The following is a 24,347-nucleotide window of genomic DNA, read 5'->3' as shown; positions in this document are numbered from 1 at the left end:
AGAAAGGAGACGATCAATTGCCGTGTGAGAATGTCGTTCTGCACGGCTCAGACACACGAGAAAGTCCAGAATGTGGAAATCGGGACTCAAACATGCATCTTGGGTGCAGGAATAAACCATCTCTGTAAACGGACGCATGAGGTTACGTGACATCAGGAGAAAAAGGAGAAAAGTGTTAACTTACATTTTCCCTCCACTGATCCTGTAAGGCAGGGGTGCCCAACCTTTTTTGACCCAAGATCTACTTTTCAAGTAGCCAACCTCCCGAGATCTACCAGCAAACCTACCTTCAAGCCGGGGGGGGGGGGGGGGGGGGGGGGGCGTAGAGAACAATTGTTGACGGGGGGGGGGGGGGGGGGGGGGGGGGTTGTATCGTGAACCTACGGACTTCAATGGGGGTTTCATTCCGTCTGCGCACGGCACCTTCTCAACGATAATCAATAATCTTCCTCCCACTCAGGGTGAAAATGGTAGGTCTTAGCTTGTTTCCCCTCAGCCATGCCAACGTTTAGGAGTGTGTAACTACTGTTGACGGCTTTCAACTGCTGTTAACAGCACATGCGCTACCGCGCGTATATGCTACCGCGCAAATTTAATTTCATTAAAAAAAAAAAAAAAAAATTTTTTTTTTTTTTTTTTTTTTTTTTTCTTCACCCCTTCGCGATCGACTTGGGATCTGTCGGCGATCTACTGGTAGACCGCGATCGACTGGTTGGGCACCCCTGCTGTAAGGCAAAGAGCACACACACAATAAATACAAGCGTTCAACCATAATTCAGCGATAGATGTGGAATAGGAATGTGTGAGATGGGGGTCGAGCCAGCAGGAACTTGCCCGTGTGGGATATCAACCAGGTTCTCTCTGATCTGAACACAGGCAGGACCAGCTATGTTTCTGTTCTCTCTAACATTATGTCCTGCTCTTTTTTTTCATGTTAATGGCACTGTTTTTTTTCTTCATAGGAATACCAATTTCAACAAAGCGTGGAGGGACATTGGTTTTTCAGGTATTGTATCCTGTTGGCCTGGGCACAGGAACGCACACAATATCCTGTGTGCTTCCACGCGTTGCTGAAACAACACGAGTCCTTTGAACCTTGGAGTTCTGAACCGGTCACAGCCTGAGTTCCAGGCCTCTCATCCCTCTATCTGTCTATTTATCCCCATTTGTCTGTCTGTCTGTGTAGCCATTTGTATCTCTATCTTTCTGTCTGTCTGTATAATTGTATGTATCTCTGTACACCTCTGTTTCTGTGTCTGTCTCTGTCTGTTCGATGTCTGTCTGTCTGTCTCTGTGTCTGTCTGTATGTGTCTCAGTCTGTCTGTGTCTCTGTCTGTCTCACTGTGCGATAAGGTAAGGGATTGGTTTGAGATGGCGCCACAGTGACCATGATGATTTGATATTTTGATTGAGAGTAATCAAAAACACAATGGAGAGAGGCTCACCGTCTGCTGATGATTCAGATGTGTGTGCTTGGATGAGGATTGGGCGTGACAGAGAGACATAGGTGGGGAGAAGGAGAGAGAGTACATCTATGAACAGGTGACCGCCTATGGGCGGAACAGTTCTAGTAAGTTCTAAGATTTAGATTTCCCTTATCATCAGCATACACATTTTTGTACTGGTTTTTAAATTATATAAAAAAATATACAGACATATATTACAATACATATCTTGTCAAACACCAACAAATGCGCACAATCACCCACAAAAACCAACACAGAAACTCTCTCCCTCATACACACAAAAACAGGCAAGCGCACACACCCACAAACACATATTCGCACATACCCACAGCCCCATACACACAGACACAGACACATACACACACGCACAAAGGTACATACGTACGTATGTACGTACACACACACACACACACACACACACACACACACACACACACACACACACACACACATGCATGCTTGTGTACACGCATAAACTAACAGATCTCTGAAGTTGTCTATATGCAAACTCCCAGGCTCTAGTTGTGCGTGCCTGTCTGTATCTGTCCTGTGAGCTCAGCACCAGGCCTGCTGGGGCCTGACAGAGCCATTAATTACAGGGTACCGATCACAATGCCTTCCACCGGAAAACCCTCAATATAATAGTCTCCAGGCAGGTAGGACTCCAGGGAAAGGGGCGGGGGCCCGGAGCGGGAGCACAAGACCAGTTATGTCACTTTGTTCTGTTCCCTTCGCACCCTGCAGGCATTTCTGTCTGAAACTCATGCATTTAACCATTTATTGCATCAAAAGGTGAAACTATTTAGTTTTGCGGTACCAGAGAAGCTTGGGGCTGGGGTGGCGGCGGGCGACATTCTGCTCAGTACACTTAACCTTGCAGAGTGTGTTTGAGATGGAAGGTCTAAAACTGACAGCCACCAGCCAACTGGCCACCAGCTGATGACGAGAGTGTCCCTCCAGAACCAGCTGAGCCCATGATTGACCGAGCGTTAGTTAGCAGGTTGAACCGTGACGATACATCCAGGCTGACAGGAGGCCTGTGTCTCTTCCCTGTCAACCTCTTACGTCAGATGAAGGTCAGCAGAGCCAGACCCTGACATACGGCCTAGCATGTTAACCTTCCTCAGACCAAACACTACACGTGTTCTGGAAAACACTTGGTGTGTTTGACTAAACACACCCAATATGAATCAACGTGTAATTAGATAAAAATTAAGTGATAACACACACACCGTGCACACACACACAGACACACACAAACACATACACACACACTCTCCATGGTGTTAAGAACATTAACAATAAATAGAGAGGGAGATTATCATATAACATTGCATGCGAGAGACAGAAAGAGAGAGAGATTATTGAACCTTAATAAGTAGAGATGAAGAGAGAGACAGAGTTGAATACACGTTAATAGTATAACAACATAATAACAGTAATAAATTAAGGAGGGGAGGTACTGACGAATATTCCCATTGCGTGACGGCTGGTCGACCGGTCCCGGTGCGTCGTCTGTGGAGGGATTAATGTGGATGAATAGGTTATTATCAGCGTTTGAAGGCCTCACTGGTCCTGGTGGGGGTGGAGATCGTAGATTCAAAGAATCATCGAACAAACACCCCAGAACCTGCCTGTTCTTGCTGCTTGCACAATGGACCCGGTGGTCTGAGGCCAGCGTGTGGACCTCCTGACACTCAACAGCATTGGTCTGTGGCCAGCCTGTGGACAGAGGTCTCAGACCTCCTAGTACTGGCCCTGTAGAACGGTAGGTTTCAGAGGAAACTATAACCATTATGAATCACTGAAGGATTATGAATCATCAGAGATCAGGTGGCTTTTGGGGATGCGGTCGGGAAAAGTACATTTAACAAACTAACTTATGATTCATCAGAAATAAAACAAGGTTTATTTCCTTGTTGCTGGTGGTTCACCAGAAGCAAACGTGACAGAAACTGGGCTGGGACAGGAGTCCGTTGCTGACTAAGAGGTTCTAATTAACCTCCCCCAATAACCGTGTTGGCCTCAGGCCCCTGTCAGCATCAGGAAGATCTTTTGTCCAGTCTCAACCTGAAGTTCAGAGTCATGCTGTTGTCTACATGCAACATGTCCTCCTTCATGTTCGACATCCTGAGCAACACTGACAATAAGACATGCTGTTCCAATATCCCCAAACCACCCATCACACCGTCTTCATCACCTACTAATAGTAAACTAGCGGCACTAAGGCACTTAACTGCCCCAGAAATATGAGTGAATCATCTCACTAAAGGTCAGGGATTCATTATCCGTGCAACTGAAGGATGAGGAATTGAAGATTATTGCAGGGTTGCATGCAGGAAGTATTCAAATAAAGGGTTGTTACCTGAGGGACCTTCCGCTACGGGGATGATGGCTTCTACTACAGCAAAAGACAGATGGAGAAGAAGGAGAATTAGTAACGCATAAAGCAAGATAACATTGTGTTCCAGCTCTGACTCAACAACAAGCAGGCGGCATAGCACTGGCCTGCTCCCACCCTGGGTCATTCCCAGTCCCGCTAAAACTGTTGGTCAGACTCCATCTAAGCACGGGCCAAATCCTGAAATTACAACTTTGAGGGCCAATATGTATGGTTTTTTTTATGATAAAAGCCACTGGAGGTGATGCGCTTTAATTTAAAAGTTAGGGCTATTAAACAATAAACAAATCACCCACTTTGAACGGATGAAGTGAAGCTTTGTTTCCAATTGTTCCTTTTTAGAAACTTCTTATTTTTTTAGAAACTTGTATGACTGTGTGTATGACTCCAACCTATTCATAAGATCCACACAACTCTCCTTTCTCCAAACCTCCTTCTGGAGGCTTTTTCACCATAGGTTGGCCGTTTACCAGACCGAGTTACATTTACTCCCTCCGTTTGTTCGTATTTATGTGCAATGGGATGTGGGAGACTTCTCTTGGCTGCCTCAGTGGTGCTGTTTGAGTTCACAACACTGCCGATGGAAATCCAGAAGTGTGACTGATTGCACCACGACTGTAGGGACAGGAAGTGGTCCTGATGGAAGTAATCAGCGCTCGATACAGCGGACACTTTGGTCTGGGAGAGGGGAAGGGGAAGGCTGCAAACAGGAACACATGCACGGTGCATGCTGGGATTTGCAGTGCTGCACATCTCGGACTTAGAGACACAGGCTACAATGGAATGAAAACTCAAACGATTGGCACCTGTGTTACAGTCGAGCCTCCCATTCTTCCAGAGCAGGGATTTTGAAACTATAGGGTCAGGCCCTCAATGGGAAGCCTGACAACACACTCGGAGCTCTGTTTAGTTGGGTTCAATGTACACACTGAAGTGGTCTTTTGTGTCCAGAGAAGTGGAAGTGGGAGAAGCCCTGTTCTAGAGGCACCCAGAGGCCCTACTGCCCCACAAACAACTCAACATCCACCCTGACTTGACATGTTTGGTGGTCTCTTTTGTTGGGGTTGACCGATGACTTTTCCCCATGGCCCATTTTAAGAGCTTAAGAGCTTACTGACCTGACTTATCTTGAGTGGTCAGATCACTAGCCCTTACTAGCCCTATTTCCTACAGCTATCTGCTTGCAAGAAGACTTGTGTGTCGTCTTGCAGCACTTGTACTCCTAGTTGCTCTTGTCGTGGTTAGATTGGGTTCATTCGACTGAGTCTTAACTGTCATAAGAATTATTCATAAGACACTGTCATATGAATTAGTTTAAGGTGCTCCAACACTGGATGGCGAATGCAGCCTTTTTGTGGCAGCTTACTTCAAAATAAGTCAAATGTTTGGGAAGACAAACCTGTCGCATGCTGCTTGCATGGTTTCGGTTTGTTCAGTTACCTTTCCATTGGTCAAGATGATCGGGGAATCCATAGCGATTGGGATTTTAAAAAGTTACAAAATCTCAAAGCGGAAAGGTAATTTTGCTCTTGGAACCTAATTACTGTTTTATTAGTATTATAGTATCATAGTATTTAATTTTACGCCACAAGAATTGTTTTACCTAGCTGCTTTAGACAAAAGCAACAATTAAGTGACACATCAGAGGACAGCCCTGTGTGTGTGTTGTGTGTGTGTGTGTGTGTGTGTGTGTGTGTGTGTGTGTGTGTGTGTGTGTGTGTGTGTGTGTGTGTGTGTGTGTGTGTGTGTGTGTGTGTGTGTGTGTGTTTTTTATGTGTGTGTGTGTGTGTGTGTGTGTGTCTGTGGGTGGGTGTTGTGTGTGTTTGTGTGTGTTTCCGTTGGTGTGTGTGTGTCAGTGCATGTGTGTTTGTCCGTGTGTGTGCCTGTCCGTGTGTGTGTGTATGTGTGTGTGTGTGTGTGTGTGCCTGTCCGTGTGTGTGTGTGTGTGTGTGTGTCCTTGTGTGTCCTTGTGTGTGTGTGTGTGTGTGTGTTTTTTATTTATTTTATATTTATTATACAGGAAAGTATTAAAAGTAACAAAGTTACAATTTAAAACGGGCCTGTCTCAGTAAAATAACTGATTTCCAGCAGGTTCCTGTTCTGCAGCACATGTAACAGGGACAAGGCACATCACACGTTACATTTACATACAACACATAACAGGGACATAGCACGTCAGACATCAGTAGGACAATCATATAGACAGCAGACGTGTGTGTGCGTGAGTGTGTGTCTGTGTGAGTCTGTGTGCGTGTCCATGTGTGTGAGTGCGTGCGTGTGTATGTATGTGTGTCTGTGTTAAGTGCGTGTGCTTGCGTGCGTACCAGGAGCCTCCGTAACATTCTCCGGGGTTGCCACTGCCTCCGCGCCTTCACTCGGCTTTCGGAAGAGAACACAAAGTACGACTTAGAAAGCAACATCCAATCAAAGGTCAAACCTGAAAATCACAACAGTAGTGCATATTGAGTAAGTGTTAATTATAGTATCATACGGTACCCATCACCAACCTCTGATGAGATGTCTAATCTTATTAGAGGTGATGAGGGTAACCATAACAGCCATCATTTAAGAGTAATGATGAAATGCCATAGCCATCAGCTATGAGTCAGCTAAATTCATCGACCCATCATAGCTCAGCTCAGGCCCAGGTGTGGAAGTACTCTTCCCAATGGGTAAGGTATTATTGAAGGTACCGTATTTTTTTAAGGGGGACCTATTATGCTTTTCGACTTTTATGACCTATAAACGTTGTTATAATGATTGATAGTCATGTTTAACCATACACAAAAAACAATGTAGATTTTCGGGAAACACTTCCTCTCATCTGGGCGCTTTCAGCATTCTCTGTCAACGCTCGGTTTCGTCCTTCACCGCCCCCTCGCCCCCCTCCTGCCAACTAGGAATGCGCGATATAAACCATATACGATATAAACCATAAAAAATGGCCTACGATAGAGATTTTAGTTATATTGCTCTATCGCGATAATGCATGTTTGACGCGATCTATCCATGACCCGCGAAATATAAAGAGCCACGAGCTGCAACCGTCTGCAACGCATTGTCCGCCACCCGCGAAATTTAAAAAGAGCCACGAGCTGCAGCTGCATCGCATCATCTGCGACCTGCGAAATTTAAAGAGCCACGAGCTGCAACCGGACCGGCTGCAACGCATCATCCGCTACCGCGAAATTTAAAGAGCCAGAGCTGCAACCACGGCTTCAACGCATCATCGTCATCTAGGTAAATATGGCTGAAAGCGAAACGGAGGAGCTGGTGATTGCGCTCATTTCATGTTCATTTTAAAATTGTATGCGTTCATTTTGCACTTTTATGTTTTAATATCAAGTATCTGTGCACACACTTGGAAGATTTTTCTTTATTTAAAATAGCCATGCCTAATACTGGCCGTATTTCCCTAAATCACAGTATCCGTTTCTTTATTAACAAGACACCACCAGTTTTAATTTCGTTAAGAGAAGTATACGTCATTACACAGAAGATTTTTTTCTTTGTTAAAGTCTCTGCAGCTACAACATTATGTTGTACGATTACAGTTTTGCACAATAAATGTTCTCAAAACGACATACTAAGTTTCTTTCTTCTTTTGTTTTATACATTTAGCAGTTTGGCTTTCCTTAGAGTCTTTGTAACCTGTTCTGAAATGGTTCTATTATGATTTATATATCGCCAACCCAACTCCGTTGTGATTGGTTACCTTTCTTGAAGCGCGCGTGGGCAGATTTGACCAGGCATATGGGGGCGCGGCAGGAGTGCCTCTACGTAGATGATTTCCCGGAAATTTGAACAAGTGAATCGCAAACGTTGTCCCGAGTGTTTAGCGCTCTGCACAGCCACCCCAGACTGTCAGCAGGGAATACATCGAAATGCATGTATGTCATTATTGGACACTTTAGTATGGTTAAACATGACTATCAATCATTATAACAACGTTTATAGGTCATAAAAGTCGAAAAAGCATAATAGGTCCCCTTTAAAGAAAAATGCATTGAAAAAAAGCTACAATGAACGAAATCAAGATATGATGTTTGTGAAGTGGAATATAAACCACACTCAGAATAAGCCAGACAATAATATGGCAGTGCCTGCAGTAATATGGCTCCACCTGCATTCAGCGACGGTGGAGCTGAATGCAGGTGGTGCTTCTCTTCCACCGTACGCGTGGTCCAACTTCAGATAGTTATAATGTAATAATGTACCACATAGTCCATTACTCAGTCCTCCTCTGTTTCTGTTAGGAAGCTAGGGGACTGGCCTATCAGTACCTCGGCTGTCACCTGTCAGTTGATGGTTGAGGAAGTGTCCGTCAGTATTTGGAGGTAATGCCGATTCGAGGCTCAGGCCCCGTTTGCACGAGGACGCTTGCGGGTAAAAACGACAAAATATTTTATCGGAAGTGCCTTTCGTTTAGACGTTGACACCGTGTGGAAAACTTGAATAGGCTCCGCCATAGCGTTTCCGTCTACACTGCCAAGACGCAAAACTCTGCCCAGATCTGCTCACGTGGCGTACGTGTTTACGTCACATACATGCCCCGCTCTGGCAGCTCTAATAAACTTACAGGAGTCTTTCCACGAAATGTACAGGATAAGTACAGATAGTATTACTGAACAGAGAAGGATCTGTAATTATGTTTTGGTTTGGCGGCGCAAATAAAAGAAGGAAAATTCTACGCATGCGCTCAGAGTTTGTGTCTTTGTTTTTGCGAAATTGACCCTAAAAATGTCTCCGGAAAACCAGCCGCAGAGACAGTTAATACCACAGTTCTGGTTAGTTAACTCGTTAATACCACAGTTCTGGTTTGTTAACTTGTTAATACCACAGTTCTGGTTAGTTAACTCGTTAACACCACAGTTCTGGTTCGTTAACTCGTTAATACCACAGTTCTGGTTTGTTAACTCGTTAATACCACAGTTCTGGTTAGTAAACTTCTTAATACCGCAGTTCTGGCTCGTTATCTCGTTAATACCACAGTTCTGGTTTGTTAACTCATTCATACCACAGTTCTGGTTCGTTAGCCTCGTTCTACCACAGTTCTGGTAAGTTAACTCGTTAATACCATAGTTCTGGTTTGTTAACTCGTTAATACCACAGTTCTGGTTCGTTAGCCTCGTTATACCACAGTTCTGGTTAGTTAACTCGTTAATACCACAGTTGTGGTTAGTAAACTCGTTAATACCACCGTTGTGGTTAGTTATCTTGTTATTACCACCGTTCTGGTTAGTTATCTCGTTAATACCACAGTTCAGGTTTGTTAACTCGTTAATACCACAGTTCTGGTTCGTAAACTTGTTAATACCACAGTTCTGGTTTGTTAACTCGTTAATACCACAGTTCTTGTTAGTTAACTTGTTAATACCACAGTTCTGGTTTGTTAACTCGTTAATACCACAGTTCTGGTTCGTTAACTCGTTAATACCACAGTTCTGGTTTGTTAACTCGTTAAAACCACAGTTATGGTTTGCTAACTCGTTCAGATCTGGTGTGTTAACTTGTTAATACCACAGTTCTGGTTTGTCAAAGATCCCATGCCATTCTATTTTATGATGCTTTAATATAGGTATTAGTGGGCCACAAACACAGTATTCAAAGACGTCCCTGAAATTCAGCCGTGGTGCAGAGTTACAGTCACTCCGAAACAGTCGCACATTGAGCTTCCCCCAAACGCGCTGTTTCGGTGGGGGTGTCAAGGCAGGTCAAGGAGGGGGGTGGGGGTGTGGCCCTGAGCAGCTTGTAGCCACAGTACCATGCGCTCTGTATACGGTGGGCGTGTCAAGACAGGTCAAGGAGGGGGGGTGGGGGTGTGGCCCTGAGCAGCTTGTAGCCACTGACAGTACCATGCGCTCTGTTTACGGTGGATGCATCGCAATGGCTCTTAGAAACCCATATTATACATAGATATCTATATCATATAATATATAATATATATTATCACGGCCAAAAGCTGTGTGAGCCTCCAGACGATATTATGAATCTCAAACGACCGCGTCTACTTCAGATTGATGTGGAAGTGGAAGAACCAGAGACGTCGGAGAACGCGACGAAGTCCTTTGTGATTCATTATATCGTCTGGACGCGCACACAGCTTTTGGCCGTGATAATATATATAGAGCAGAGCTCCAGGACTGTAACGCAAGTGTTGTACACTTCCTTGTTATTTATAACCGTTCTGCTGTTGGTGTGATGGCGCATAACACGTCGGACTCTCGTCTCTGGTATTTCTACAACGAGACTCGTAGTGGGGGTTATCTCAGCCATGGTTGAGAATGAATTGGGGGAAAGGAACTTTGGCTTTGACTCCCTGAAGTAGGCTACATGAACCACGACATGGAGGAGAAAGGGATTGTTGGCCGCGAATGTATCCCGCTTGAGCCCTGCTTCCCGCCGCCTCGGCAGCGGTCAGCGCTAATCACCGCATCCTGAAGCCGAGGCGGTGGTCCATCGGCAGCGAGGCTCCGGCGGAAGACGACCGCGGTCAACAATCCCTTTCTCCTCCATGTCGTGGTTCATGACTTCAGGGAGTCAAAGCCAAAGTTCCTTTCCCCCAATTCATTCTCAACCATGGCTGAGATAACCCCCACTACGGGTCTAGTTGTAGAAATACCATAGACGAGAGTCCGACGTGTTATGCGCCATCACACCAACAGCAGAACGGTTATCCAAATAACAAGGAAGTGTACAACACTTGAGTTACAGTCCTGGAGCTCTATATCTAAATAATATCATATAATACATAGATATCTATATCAAATAATACATATTATCACGGCCAAAAGCTGTGTGCACGTCCAGACGATATAATGAATCACAAAGGACTTCATCGGGTTCTCCGACGTCTCTGGTTCTTCCACTTCCACATCAATCTGTAGTAGACAGAACCGTGCGCTGCCTGCTGCCTGCTGCCGGCGCGAGGCACCACCGCCCGGCTGCCCGCTGCCGGGCGGTGGTGCTTCGCGGCGGTGGTGCCTCGCGGCAACCGGCGGCAGGCAGCATGTCGCAGTTCATGTAGTTCGATGTCGTTCTGCCATTGCATTCAAAATTCTGTAACTAGCCTGTTACTACGAACTAAGCAACTACCGTACACGTATTAGCATTTAGCACTAGCTCAATCACGACTCCTTCAGAATTCTTGTGGGTGGTTACGAACCAACCAAGTGGGCAGGGCCATGAATAATAATTTGACAACGCTACGTCACAGTGTCACCTTATCCAGATCGGCTCATTTCTTCTGCCTTTTTCCTTTCATTGCCTGTTGCATTCAGCAGACAAACTGCATAGATTTCAAACTTACCACAGCTCACAAACTTATTCAGACCTATGTTATTTAACAAACAATAGGAAAAATGTGATTTTAATGGCATGGGCTCTTTAACTCGTTAATACTACAGTTCTGGTTCGTTAACTCTGGACACAAGCCGCAGGTTTGTGTCCAGAGTTACGGCCCTCAAAATTGATTCTATTGTAATTAATTCTACATAAACTTTGTCAAAAAAGCAGTTTAGCCCACGTGTGACATTATGCAATATACCTCTCAACGGCTTCAGGGAAGGTTGTGTAATTGCACAGTGTCGTGACTAACCAAAACCCTTCCGTGGCCTGGAACGGTTGAGGACACATTTTCAAAGGTATACGTCAGACGTCAGACAGTCAGAGGAGTGTCAGATATAACAGAAGAGGTTTGAACTCCATGCATGGCCATTTGAATTACCTTGGCACCGTCAGCTGCTGCCTCAGATGGTGTATCCCCTTCCACTACAGGCGTTGGAGCCTCTTCTTCGACATCAGTAGGTGCAGCTGCTTCTACAGCAGGAGCCACCTCTTCAGCAATAACTGCGACATCAGTGACAGCTTCTTCTTCTGCAGTAGCCTCTTCTGTAGTGGCTTCCTCTTCTGCAGGAGCTGCTACTACTGCAGTATCCTTTTCCTCAGCAGGAGCTGCTTCTGTAGTAGCTTCTTCTTCTACAGGAGCTTCGACTTCAGCAGCAGCCTCTTCCTCAGCAGGAGCCTCTTCTTCTGAAGTGACTTCTTCTGCAGGAGCTGCTACTACTGCAGGAGCCTCTACTTCTGCTGTGGCTTCTTCTTCTGCAGTGGCTTCTTCTTCTGCAGTAGCTTCTTCTTTCTCAGTAGCTTTCTCTTCTGCAGGAGCTTCTTCTGCAGGAGCTTCTTCTGCAGTGGCTTCTTCTGCAGGAGCTTCTTCTGCAGTGGCTTCTTCTTCTGCAGTGGCTTCTTCTTCTGCAGGAGCTTCTTCTTCTGCAGTAGCGTCTTCTTCTGCAGTGGCTTCTTCTTCTGCAGGACCTTCTTCTTCTGCAGTAGCGTCTTCTTCTGAAGTGGCTTCTTCTTCTACAGCTTCTTCTTCTGCAGGAGCTTCTTCTTCTACAGCTTCTTCCTCTACAGCAGTGTCAGTAGGGGAATCTATATCTGCCGTCTCCTCTGAAAAGGCAATGAGAGAGAGAGGTGAGAAGACAGCAGACTGCCTCTGTTTTTTGTTATACTTATTTCTTTCTAGTTTGGGAGATTGGAATTGAAGACTGTTATGTTAGCTGATATATGTTATGCAGCGCTGAAATATATGAATTTCGATATAATTTATACTTTTTTCAGAATCAACAGTTTAATTTTGCTTCGTAAATTTTCAGTTGGTGTCATTGACTTCCTAGGTGGCTTTCACAAAAGCTAACCATTTTGGATGTTGCGGAGCCTGATGTCAATTTTTAACCTAGAAACACAATGAAGAGCTTCAACGGTTACGTTTTTTCTTATTATATTGGCGCTAAAATGATTAATCAATTTGATATTTGATTGTTATATATCTGGAGTTTGTGTGGCTAGAGGCTCGGTGCTTGCTACATACCGCCCCTTTTTTTAACAGCTCTGGGTCCGGAGGTAAATTTAGCATTAATTTACACTGTTTACCTTTCGTAAAATCGTAATACACAGAGTTTTAAGCCTGGAACCAAGCCGAACGATCGTCAAGGTAGTCGTGGCGATTCAACGTTTTATTCAGGGCAAAAAAGAATTTGGAAATCTGAAGAAAAGGCAAAGGTAAAAGACTGTACATTATATTTTGTGTATTTTTCGCAATGGTTCCAACCCAATAGCTAAGCGCATTTCTTGCATTTTATAACCTTTGTCATTATTACATTGTTAATATTGTTAATATAAGTTGTGTCATTTATTCTGTGTGTGTATGTATGTGTGTTTCATATAGCGTTGTCTTCTACATGGTACATTCCTTTAATCTTGACTGCAGTCACCACTTAATAAGGTCACTTGTTTTTAATACGAATTCAGTCTCGTATTCCAGTTACGTATTCATTCAACATTATGTATTCTGCTTTTATAGTATCAAACCCTAACCTTAACACTATTACTAAGAAGCACTGATAGTGCTATATCATATATTTTTCTTAGCTTTTTATCATATATTCTACATCACTTTCGCTGGTATCCATTTCCATGGTAACAGCGAGCTCCACCAATCAAAGACGTTGTGATACACTATAGGATTGTGGGTAGTGTACTACCGGTGTTACACCTACTTGCCGAATTCTGCGACCCACCGAAAAGTGTGACCCCAGGGGGCGCTGTTGCATATTCTCTGCAATATGCAATATGTACGAGTTTGAATGGCATGACAAAACATACATAAAACATGTGATCTCCCCCCAACCAATTACCTTTTTATTAAAGGTGCTTAATAAATACATTTGATTGATTTGATTAGCATTTTACAGACCCATACAATGGATAGGGCGTTTAGTACGGTCCTTCACCATTGCTTCTTTACCCATAAAAAGCTAGTCATTGTTAAATTACGCTGATTTACCTTTGAGCATTTGGTATTATAGGCTATTTTGTAAAATTAGCCTATAATAAAGCTGTTTAGAATTAATGTTAGGCCCAATCCCGTTTCTTTGCTCACTGTCTCAACCCTACATCTCAACCCTAACCCTCATTGCTCATGCTCATTGCTACCCCTCATTGCTACCCTAACCGATCCCCTACCAAATGGGACAACCCTACCCTGTGACGTCATCATGGCCTCCCCGTGCCCCCTAGCAGATAACCAGACCCCTGGTAATGTTACAAGAGACAGACTGGCTGCCATTGTCTCGGGCAACGAGCAAGACCCATTGTAAAGATGTTTAACCTGAAATGGTATTTATATTTTGTAATTGGCCCGGCCTGCCAGACTGGCCACACTCACACTGGCAGATTTGAGCACGGATAGGTGCTAAAACAGCCACGGCCACGGCCAGAAGGCCTAGTGTGAGTGCCCCCTTAGATAATAATCGGTTAAGAACAAGAACACTTTAGAAGAAACCCTTTATTTAAATAAGAAACACTGAACCACACATCTAAAAATACACACAAACACACACCTAAAAATACACACACACACACACACACACACACACACACACACACACACACACACACACACACACACACACACACACACACACACACACTCTCTCTCTCAGCTTTTGAGAGAATGGTGGAGAATCACATCTTCTCCACCATTTCGCCAACTTTGCCTCGCTCTCCTCATGCCTCGCCTGCCCCCTGGCACTCTCCTCTTGGAAGGGGTGTCTGGGGTGGTGGAAGAGATGCCTGGGGTGGAGGAGCATGAGGGAGAGGTGGGGGGGGGGCTGGTGGCAGTGGACTCAACGAAGTCCTGAAAGAAAACGAATAAGAAGGAATTAGGAATTATATGCCAGAACTGGTTGATATGGCCATATGTTATGTACAATATATAATAGCTACGTACACAAAATAGTACTGCCAAAAAATACATTGATTAACCATGTAATATTACTAATATAATATAATATCTTAGTATAATAATACTTATAGAATATTACTAATATAATATATATATGAGTAGGTATATATTACTTATAGATTATTAATAATTAATAACTAATAATATTACTAATATTACTTTCTATATTAGCTAAGAGTTTATTGTTTACTGTTTACTGTTTTTTGTTTACTTTTTATAGTTAGTTATTTAAGAGTTTATTGTTTATCTTATCTTATATTATAATTATTGTTTACTGTTTACTTTTTATTTTACTTTTTATAGTTATCTTAGAGTGTATTGTTTATCTTATATTGTATATAATTTAATATTGTGTTGCGTTTCTTTCTGTAAGCTACTGGACAATCAATTTCCTTGAGGGAGTCATCCCAAAAGGATCAATAAAGCCTAATCTAATCTAATCTAATCTAATATAATATAATATAATATATTAGTATAGTAAAGCTTATTTTTAACCTGGAGTCACTAGAACATGGAAGATCTGGATATCATACGACATGATATCCAGCCCGGTCGTATGAGCCCGGTCTGCAGCCCGGTCGACGGCCGGGCTGCAGAGCTCGTGATCGGGCATGCATCCCGGCCGAGAACCGGGGTCGGGCGGCCTGCGCAAGTCGGCCGGGGACTTTCGCGATCTTCCGCGAAAATCGGCCACAGACTTCCGAGAGTCCGCGGCCGGGCTTCGAAGCTCGCGGCCGGGCTGCAGAGTATAATTAATAAAATAATTACTAGTTAATTACAGAGAAAATACTTACATTTGTGTTTTTCCAATCCTGTCGCATCTTTTCGTCCTCCATCTTGTCTAGGATATTTCTTGATTTTCCGTTTTCTCGCAAGGTATTGTGGGAGCAAGTCAGAACTGAAGCGCTTTGAGGGTGCCCATCGAAAATCTCAATTTTGAGGGGATGTTAGCCCTCCCCCCTACCCCTTAAGCTACATTTAAACAGTATTGGGACGTGACTCCACGGCGCGTGAACGCGCAACAGCGAGGGCTAGGGTTGAGATTTTCTATGTAGCAAAGAAATGGGAAAGGGCCTTAGTATCAAGAAAAGAAAGACACACCTGTGGGGAGAGATCTTATGTTAATGTGCAACAGCGCCCCCTGGGGTCACACTTTTCGGTGGGTCGCAGAATTCGGTGCAACACCGGTAATAGGTTGTTTCAAATTACATCGCGAATAAAACGTGTATATCTAAAAACAATACGTTTACGTCTTTAACTGGTGGCTTTTACAGGAGCATACGTATACCATTGATTCACAAAATAACGGCACATGGTAGGTATACTTAGGATAGTTGCGACATTATGGCTATTAATCAAAAGCTAAAATCAGAACAACATTGTTTTGCGTTGCGTTGACTTGGGTTTGAGCATTGACTGTGTGTTACATAACCTTCATCATCTGTTATTATTTAAGGTTGTTATGGGGAGTTTTTATGATGGACATGGAACACCGGGGTGTGTAAACGCATGCACGCACACACACACACACACACACACACACACACACACACACACACACACACACACACACACACACACACACACACACACACACACACACACACACACACACACACACACACACACATGCATCAAACACACACACACACAGGCACTATAGACTGATTGGTGCCTGATGTTTGGGCTAAAACAAAATGTGCACGACATGACAGATCAATCATCCCTCACCCTGCCCTCATCTACCAAGGACCCCAGGCCTCCACACCGGCTAATTAGAAAAGCCTCTTGTGTGTGTGTGTGTGTGTGTGTGTGTGTGTGTGTGTGTGTGTGTGTGTGTGTGTGTGTGTGTGTGTGTGTGTGTTAGGGATGCAAATTATCGAGTAATTCATTAATCGATAGTTGTTTCATCTTATCGATCGATGATCGATTAATTGATAAGCGGCAATTCTTCTGAGAAGCTGAATTTCCTTCTGAATGTGACACATTTAGGTGGTAATTCAACGAAGTCGTTTAGTTGTTGTACTTTAAAATACTTATTGTACACATATTTAGAGCTGTGTTGAAAAAATCGATTTTCCGATTTTTAATCGATTCGCGATTTTGGTAGCAACCGCTTTTGGGTGAATTCTTAATTATTTTCAAGCATAATAATAATGCACTGGTTAGTGTCCCAGTAGGAATCCACTGTTGCAGATATAGTCACCTCAATGATGTCCTCCATTTATTGTCCTGAATTATCTTTCTTGAAGGTAGATTGACCCTTAACCTTTTCCTCAGTCTTCCGGCCATCAGTAACTACCAATACTTGTAAGATTTGCTGTTTAATATTGATATAATACTAGAGTTAATATGTTGCTTCTCTACACAGTCATGAAGTGAAGAAAACGGTTCAAATACATTTTTCCTTTTTAATAACATTAACCCCCGGATCGAATCGAAATCGGATCGAATCGGAAATCAGATCAAAATCGGATCGAATCGGATGGAATCTGAGAAAATCTGAAAAAATCGATTCTGAAACTTAAAAATCGGAATAAAATCGATTCTTGAAATTTGAATCGAAACCCAGCTCTACACATATTGTGCATTTGGCGTCTTTGTCGTCATTAACCAACTTAAAGTGGCTCCATACTGCACTCCGTTTTGCCCTCTTCATCGTGTCAGTGTCCTGCTTTTCGTTTGTCTTGTCCTGCCGTGTTCCAATACCCGTACTGTCCGTACTTACTAGCCAAAATTTGAGTACGCAGTACTCCAATTCAGATCCGGCGAAAAGAAGTATACTTCAAGGACCCGGATGCCGTACTCAAAACGGGCTAATCGTGAAGTGTGGATCGAAGGACACTCCCCGTACTCAACGGCAGCCTTCTTAGCTACGTAGCAGAAGAGGCGGAGCCAGGCTGAGCCAAAGTCGGCGCATTTTCCACATAGCCTGCATTAATAGAGTCATTTTGTAGTTTTTATAGTTTTTATAGCTGCTAGGCGTAAAGAGTTCACCGTTCAAAGCGGGATGTTTATTGCGGGGGAGGAGCCACGGCGGCAGTCGTGATCGTAATTTCCGGTTAGTGCACCACGGAGTACTCGATTTGGAACAGCACTCGCATCTGAAAAATTAACGTAGTAGCCAGTGCGGATAGTATACTTCCTTTAAGTATACTCATGGAAGTACGGGTATTGGAACACGGCCCTGCTTTGCTTGTGTTCCCGCTTGTGTTCCCGCGTGTGCGTCAAGTACGTCTGGCGTCAAGTGCGCCCTCACGTGGACGGTTGGGGAATTACGGGTTAAAATGCGATTAATTGCAAGTAATTTATTTTAATCGAGTAATCTCTTATCGACAATTAATCGATAATCGATTAATTGTTTGCATCCCTAGTGTGTGTGTGTGTGTGTGTGTGTGTGTGTGTGTGTTTGTGTGTTTAGAGTCCAGTATTGGGACTTGAGCTCTGACTCTAGACACAGGGTCCAACTGTACACACCATTACCTCTCAGAGACCCACAGCTAGATGTAACTACACAATGCTGTCTGTCTGCCAGTCTACTTTCACATAAACGTTGCCAGAAATTGTCTTCATTCAGAGAAAAACACATTCATTGGTGTTTCCGTCTGTGTGACTCAACTATGGAAACATAATAGAAACAGACTCTCCCTTGATGAATTGCATGCCCTAAGATTACTGATGAGATTCGATCTCTCTCTCTCTCTGGCACACATTTGCCTATAGAGTGTTATTATCTCATTCCTTGAAGCTTGAGATAAAGAGGTATGAGTAGAGATAACTGAAAATTACGATAACTCATCAACAGAATAGGCACCCCCACCATATGGATGCACACACACACACACATACGGACCCATGTTGTTACTCTGTGTTGTTCTCCCGTTAGTTTCTACTCCCCCTATTCCTCTTCCCACACTATATCTCTATCTTCTTCATTGTTGGTGGTGACGCTTGGCTGTTTCAGGGATAAATCTACAAGGAAGTGTGTATGAGTGTGTGTGTGTGTCGTTAGTTCCTAAACATGATAGTCTGGTTGGAGAGCAGTGATAGAGCAGGGCTATAAAGTTCAGTTAATGAAGGGTGTGCTGACACCTTGGCCCGGGTCCCAGCCATCTGTCACTTATTAGCTTACTATTTAGCGGTTCATTTGTAGAACTAGAAGGACTAGATTTTGGGAATAGTCAATGTATTAATAATCAATATGGGGTAAGAGAGAGAAGATGAAGATGAACCGGTGTGTCTTTGTGCCTCCTCCTCTGTAACTGAACGGATCATGTTCCTCCTCGCCCAACTGCTTTCAATATTTGCTAGCACAAAACTGTGGTTTTAATGCAATCTCATCAAACATATCTAATATCGACAGCCAAACATCTAATTATTCTTGTTTGATACTGTTTTTAAGCAACTAAAACAGAGAACAGAGAGAGAGAGAGAGACAGAAAGAGAGAGAGAACATACTTACAGGCAGAGAAAGAGGTAGAAAGAATACTTTTGTGATTGTGCCATAGGTGTCCCTAAAATGCTCTCTCTCTCTCTCTCTCTCTCTCTCTCTCTCTCTCTCTCTCTCTCTCTCTCTCTCTCTCTCTCTCTCTCTAGAACATTCTGTCCCTGAATATTTTGATAATTTCTCCTCCCTTAAACTGCCTCTTACATACACCTCAACATTCACCCATCCATCCACCATTCACCAAACCATTCACCATTCACCCCAACATCCACCATTCACCCCAACATCCACCATTCACCCAGCCATTCATCATCCACCCAACCATTCACCATCCGATGAACCATCCACCATTGACCCAACCTTCAAAGATTTATTCAACAATCCAACATCCTTGGATGGTCGCAACCAGCCATAATCCAACAACAAACCAGCAACGAACCAAAAAAACAACAACAAACCACAAACATACCCGCATCGAACCCGCAACAAACCAGCAACAAACCAGGAACACACCAGCAACAAACCAGCAACTAACCAGCAACACACCATAAAACCAGCAACAAACCAGCAACAACGAACAAACCAGCAACAAACCAGCATCAAACCAGCCATAACTGTTAACAGCATACACCAACATCCAGCTCCCAAACACAACCCCACCTTACACACACACACACACACACGTACATGCAATCACACACAAGCACGCACACACACACACAAACACACAACCCCCCCCCCCCCCCCCTTACACACACACACCCACTAACGCACACGCACACACACATATGCAATGCAAATAACGTGACGTCTGGCTTGTGTTAGCGGAGCAGTAAAATAAATCGCAGCACTTCCCACCCTCTCCCCTTTGTCTTCAGGCCATCCGTCTTCTCATCTGCCCTCCCTCCTCTCACGCTCCCCCCTCCCCGTCCCGGTCTCCCCTGAGGTGAATGAGTCACCCGGTCCAGAGCCAGCTCTCATGGTGAGAGAGGCGTGCGTTAAAACCACACTCCAGGTCTCTGAGGACGTCTGCACGTCCAACGCACGGGGAACTTCACAAAGTTATGGTTACATTGTGTTCCCTGACAAGGGCGTGGCCGGCCGATTGATGATGGCTCGCTAAATGTTAGTGTGTGTGTGGGGGGGGGGGGGGGGGGGGAAGAACTCTTAATGTGAAAATTGTGGTGACCGCAGAACTATGGTATGCATTAATGTTCTATATGTTGTCTGCAGTGGAGTCATGTTACTGGTACGGTCTATCACACGGTTAACGCTACACAACGAGGACATTGGGTTTGTGTGGTGATGTAGAGCGTTTGTCTTACTGAGTCTAACTTATGAGGCCTTGCCCAAAAAAGGAACTGCAATGAGTGTGGGCAATAAGGGTTTCCTTATTGCCTGTGTGTGTGTGTGTGTGTGTGTGTGTGTGTGTGTGTGTGTGTGTGTGTGTGTGTGTGTGTGTGTGTGTGTGTGTGTGTGTGTGTGTGTGTGTGTGTGTGTGTGTGTGTGTGCTTGTGCGTGTCTGTGTGTCTGTTTGTTTGTGTGTGTGTTTGAGTGTTTATGTACGTGTGTGTTTGCGTGCATGTGTGTGTTTGTGTGTGTGCGTTTGTGTGTCTGTGTGCGTTTGTGTGTGTGTGTTTGTGTGCGTGTGTGCATGTGTGTGTCACTGATATGTTACCTCCTCCAGGCACACATTGTTCCAGAGGTAGAGCGCTTTTGTGTGTTTAGTAGGACAGAAAGTTGTTGTCTGTTAACCCCCATAACACACACCTAAAACAAACACTAGACAACTGCTGAACGGAGTTTGTGAACCAACAGACTGGCAGATGTGATGGTCTGCGAGCATGTGTGCGTGTGGGTGTGTGTGCATGTAACTGTGTGTGTAGTTGAAACGGTCCTTCGTAGTTTAAACAGGCAAACACGTGTTGCTTTGTTCACACACACACAGACAAACACACACACACACACAAAAACACACGCAAACACACACAGACACACACCTACACACACACATGCACCGCCGCCAGCCCACCCCTCCCCCACCCAAAACTTTTATTACTCCGATAAATGATTAATGCACGGCCAAATGTATTGCACATCACGCCCGTATAACAGTGTGCACGCACACACACACACACACACACACACACACACACACACACACACACACACACACACACACACACGTACACACACGCTTGAGGGACAAAGGTGCTGAAACTGGTTGTGTTGGGTGTTGTCTACAGCTGGGGCTGGATCTAGTTACGGAGGAACTCCCTAACCTTGAGTAGCGCACGTACACACACACAACGTACCTCCACACATGTACATGCAACGCACATACATACACACCAAACACCAATCGATTCACTCCTTAATCCTAGAGGATTTTGGAGCCCTTTCACTTGCCACACTCTCACACGCAAACACACTCTCAAACACACACACACACACACACACACACACACACACACACACACACACACACACACACACACACACACACACACACACACACACACACACACACACACACACACACACACACACACACTCTCACAGACACACAAACTCCCACACATACACACACACACACACACTTGATAAAACATGTGTGTGTTATCCAACAGGCTGGGATGTAAAGGCGTGTGAGTGCTGTGAGAACATGTGCGTATTACATTAATATATTAATATATAGATAGATATCATATACATACTAATATTTGATATTCTGCTTCCATTCCTTTTTATTAACTTTTAACTTCTTGTTCCATATTTTGGTTTCTCATCACTTTTTGTTATGTAATGTTAACATTAACATCATAACAGTCAAGCAGTGTGTGTGTGTGTGTTTGTGTGTGTGTGTGTGTGTGTGTGTGCGTGCCTGTGTGTGCGTGTGTGTGCGTGCGTGTGTGTGCGTGTGTGTGCATGGGTGTGTGAGTGAGTGCCTGGTCTGAAGGTGAAGAGGTCACATGGGCCTTGGGGAGAGGGAGGGGGAGAGGCACAAAGCTTCATATAAAGGTTCTAAGGAATTTTATATGGAATGGATGGAAAGCAGGAGAGACAGATGAAGGAGAGGGAGGGACGGAGGGAGGGGGAGGGACAGAAGAGAGAGAGAATATATAGACAGGCAGAGGAAGAGATAGAAAGAATACTTTTTTGATTGTGCCATAGGTGTCCCCCAAATGTCCTTACTATCTTTCTCACTCTCTGTCTCTCTCTCTCTTGGAGGGAGGGAGGGAGGGAGGCAGCTATAGCAGGGGTACAGAGGGAGAGCATTACTTAGAAGAAGAAGGTCCCTTGGTTCACCACACCCCTGTGGGACTGCACGCACACACACATACACACGCACACACACATACACACGCACACACGCAGGCAAACACACACACACACACACACACACACAGACACACACACACAAACACACATGCAAGCACACGCACGCAGGCAAACGCTGGCAAACACACGCACACAAATACACTCACGCACACACACAGCCACAAACGCAATCACACATGGCCACACACACGCATACACATGGACATGAACATGCACACACACGCACGCAGGCAAACACGCACGCACACATTCATAGCCCAATGATAACAGTAAGGCAACATCTGCTCTATAGTAATCGTGAGGTCCACTGGTTATCTGAGGGTGGGTCCGCTGGCAGGCCGACCACCGGCATATGAGGCGGAGGTGGAGAGAGAACCAGAGAGCCAGATGTAACAGCCGGCACATCACCCATTAATAACACAATAAGGGGAAACGGGTACCGAAGAACTGATGAGGGCTGAAACCAGAATAGGGAACGAGACGGAGAGGGATGGAGGATGAAAAAGAGCGAGAGAGGTCGTCAGAACAGGCTGAACGTTTCTCCACTGAATCGTTTAACGTTACCTTGTGCCTTGGCGCTGCCCGCGAGCAGGCTCCCTAAGAGCAGGATCCACAGGTATGACATCACGGGAACACAGTGTTCTACCACGAGGAGCCGGGGGGACGGAGCGGCGGGGCTACAGGTAGCGGTCGGGAGGAGACTGGTCTTCTGCGGGGAGAGGGGGGCTACAGGTGGCTGTCGGGAGGTGCGCGTGAGGGTCTGTTGAGCCCAAGTCTTCTGAAAGCCGCTCTGCGCGTGTTTGAAAGTCTTCTCCAAAAGCTCGCGTCTCCAAGGTGAGGATGCTCTGAGCGCGCGTGTCCGCGGTTGTCACGTCGTCTCTGCTCTGGCTGCGGCTGGAACCCGAGCGCGGGCTTTATGAGGGGGCGTCGTCCTTCCTGAACCCTGAAAGACTGACGGACATGGCGCACCGCCTATGATGTTCGCTCGTTTAATAACGCGAAGCCATGAATAGGAGGAATGACTCTCTATTTTACATTAAATAAATGAGAATGGAAAATATTAAATAAGTTTATTAACCCCTTTTGCAAAGTGTCGTGTTTATATTTGGGGATTAGAGGCACACGGATACAAAACTATTTTACCGCCACTTCACTGGTTTTAGTTGAGTAGGCTATAGTAGCCTATAGTATAGGCCTATACCTACGTGATAAAAAAAAACCTGTCAAGAAACACCAAACATTCCAAGTGTCAAATCTCTATTTCGAGACATTTTTTTGTGTGATATGATTGAATTCAAAGTGTTCACATTTATTTTGTATGAATTTGAGATAATTTACCTAGGCTAATAGAACTAGTGACGTCATGCCCTGGTCCCCCTCTGAGGGCTGAGGAGTGAAAAACAGACTTCCTGCTCTGCCTCGGTTTCCTACAGGTCGTTGGTTTGTGTTTTTCCACCAACACTTTGAGTGCGGCTGAACAATTAGTCCGCGTCACCGCGTCCCATAAATGACTGGTATTAAAGCGTGAACGGGTTGACCAAGTTCTGCATACATTTCACCAGGGCTACTAAAAGGCTGAAGTAGGCCACTTCTGTTTTATTGGGCAGTGTTTGGGCAAGATGATGTGATTTGTGCTATGGTGATAGTTTGATGTGGTCTTTTTTCTCAAATTCTAACATAAATATTTTTATTAGAGTCAATGACGTTTAAACAAATGACCTTCCTTATGCTCATTTTAGGACGTACAGGAAAGCTGTCATTTCAGAATGATTATTCTGGGTAAATAGATTTTTGGCATTTTAATGTCGATTTCAACAAAATGATCAGACCCAATCTGATCATTTTGTTGATATAATTTAGCAACTCCAAAAGTGAAAAACCAAAGTT

General features: G+C 44.5%; 1 protein-coding gene across 3 annotated transcripts in view; it reads right to left on the bottom strand.

The window, feature by feature from the left end:
- si:ch211-39i22.1 (fibrous sheath CABYR-binding protein) overlaps positions 1–23,400 on the bottom strand; it is a 33,200-nt gene extending 9,800 nt beyond the window's left edge. Inside the window, exons 1-7 of one of the 3 annotated variants that reach the window (XM_056579124.1) lie at positions 23,025–23,400; positions 11,594–12,315; positions 6,192–6,246; positions 3,832–3,864; positions 2,934–2,981; positions 1,446–1,472; positions 185–202 (exon numbers count right to left, since the gene is read on the bottom strand). In XM_056579124.1, the coding sequence (XP_056435099.1) occupies positions 185–202; positions 1,446–1,472; positions 2,934–2,981; positions 3,832–3,864; positions 6,192–6,246; positions 11,594–12,315; positions 23,025–23,085 (964 nt within the window). In that variant the 5' untranslated portion in view covers positions 23,086–23,400. Of the gene's footprint in view, positions 1–184; positions 203–1,445; positions 1,473–2,933; positions 2,982–3,831; positions 3,868–6,191; positions 6,247–11,593; positions 12,316–23,024 lie in introns of all 3 variants that reach the window. The other 2 variants (XM_056579123.1, XM_056579125.1) reach the window with 2 other exon arrangements.
- Positions 23,401–24,347: the final 947 nt, after the last annotated feature.

The sequence above is a fragment of the Gadus chalcogrammus genome, chromosome 20, assembly GCF_026213295.1.
Source record: "Gadus chalcogrammus isolate NIFS_2021 chromosome 20, NIFS_Gcha_1.0, whole genome shotgun sequence".
NCBI classification, from domain to species: Eukaryota; Metazoa; Chordata; class Actinopteri; order Gadiformes; family Gadidae; genus Gadus; species Gadus chalcogrammus.
This window is presented reverse-complemented; position numbering and strand designations above follow the sequence as displayed.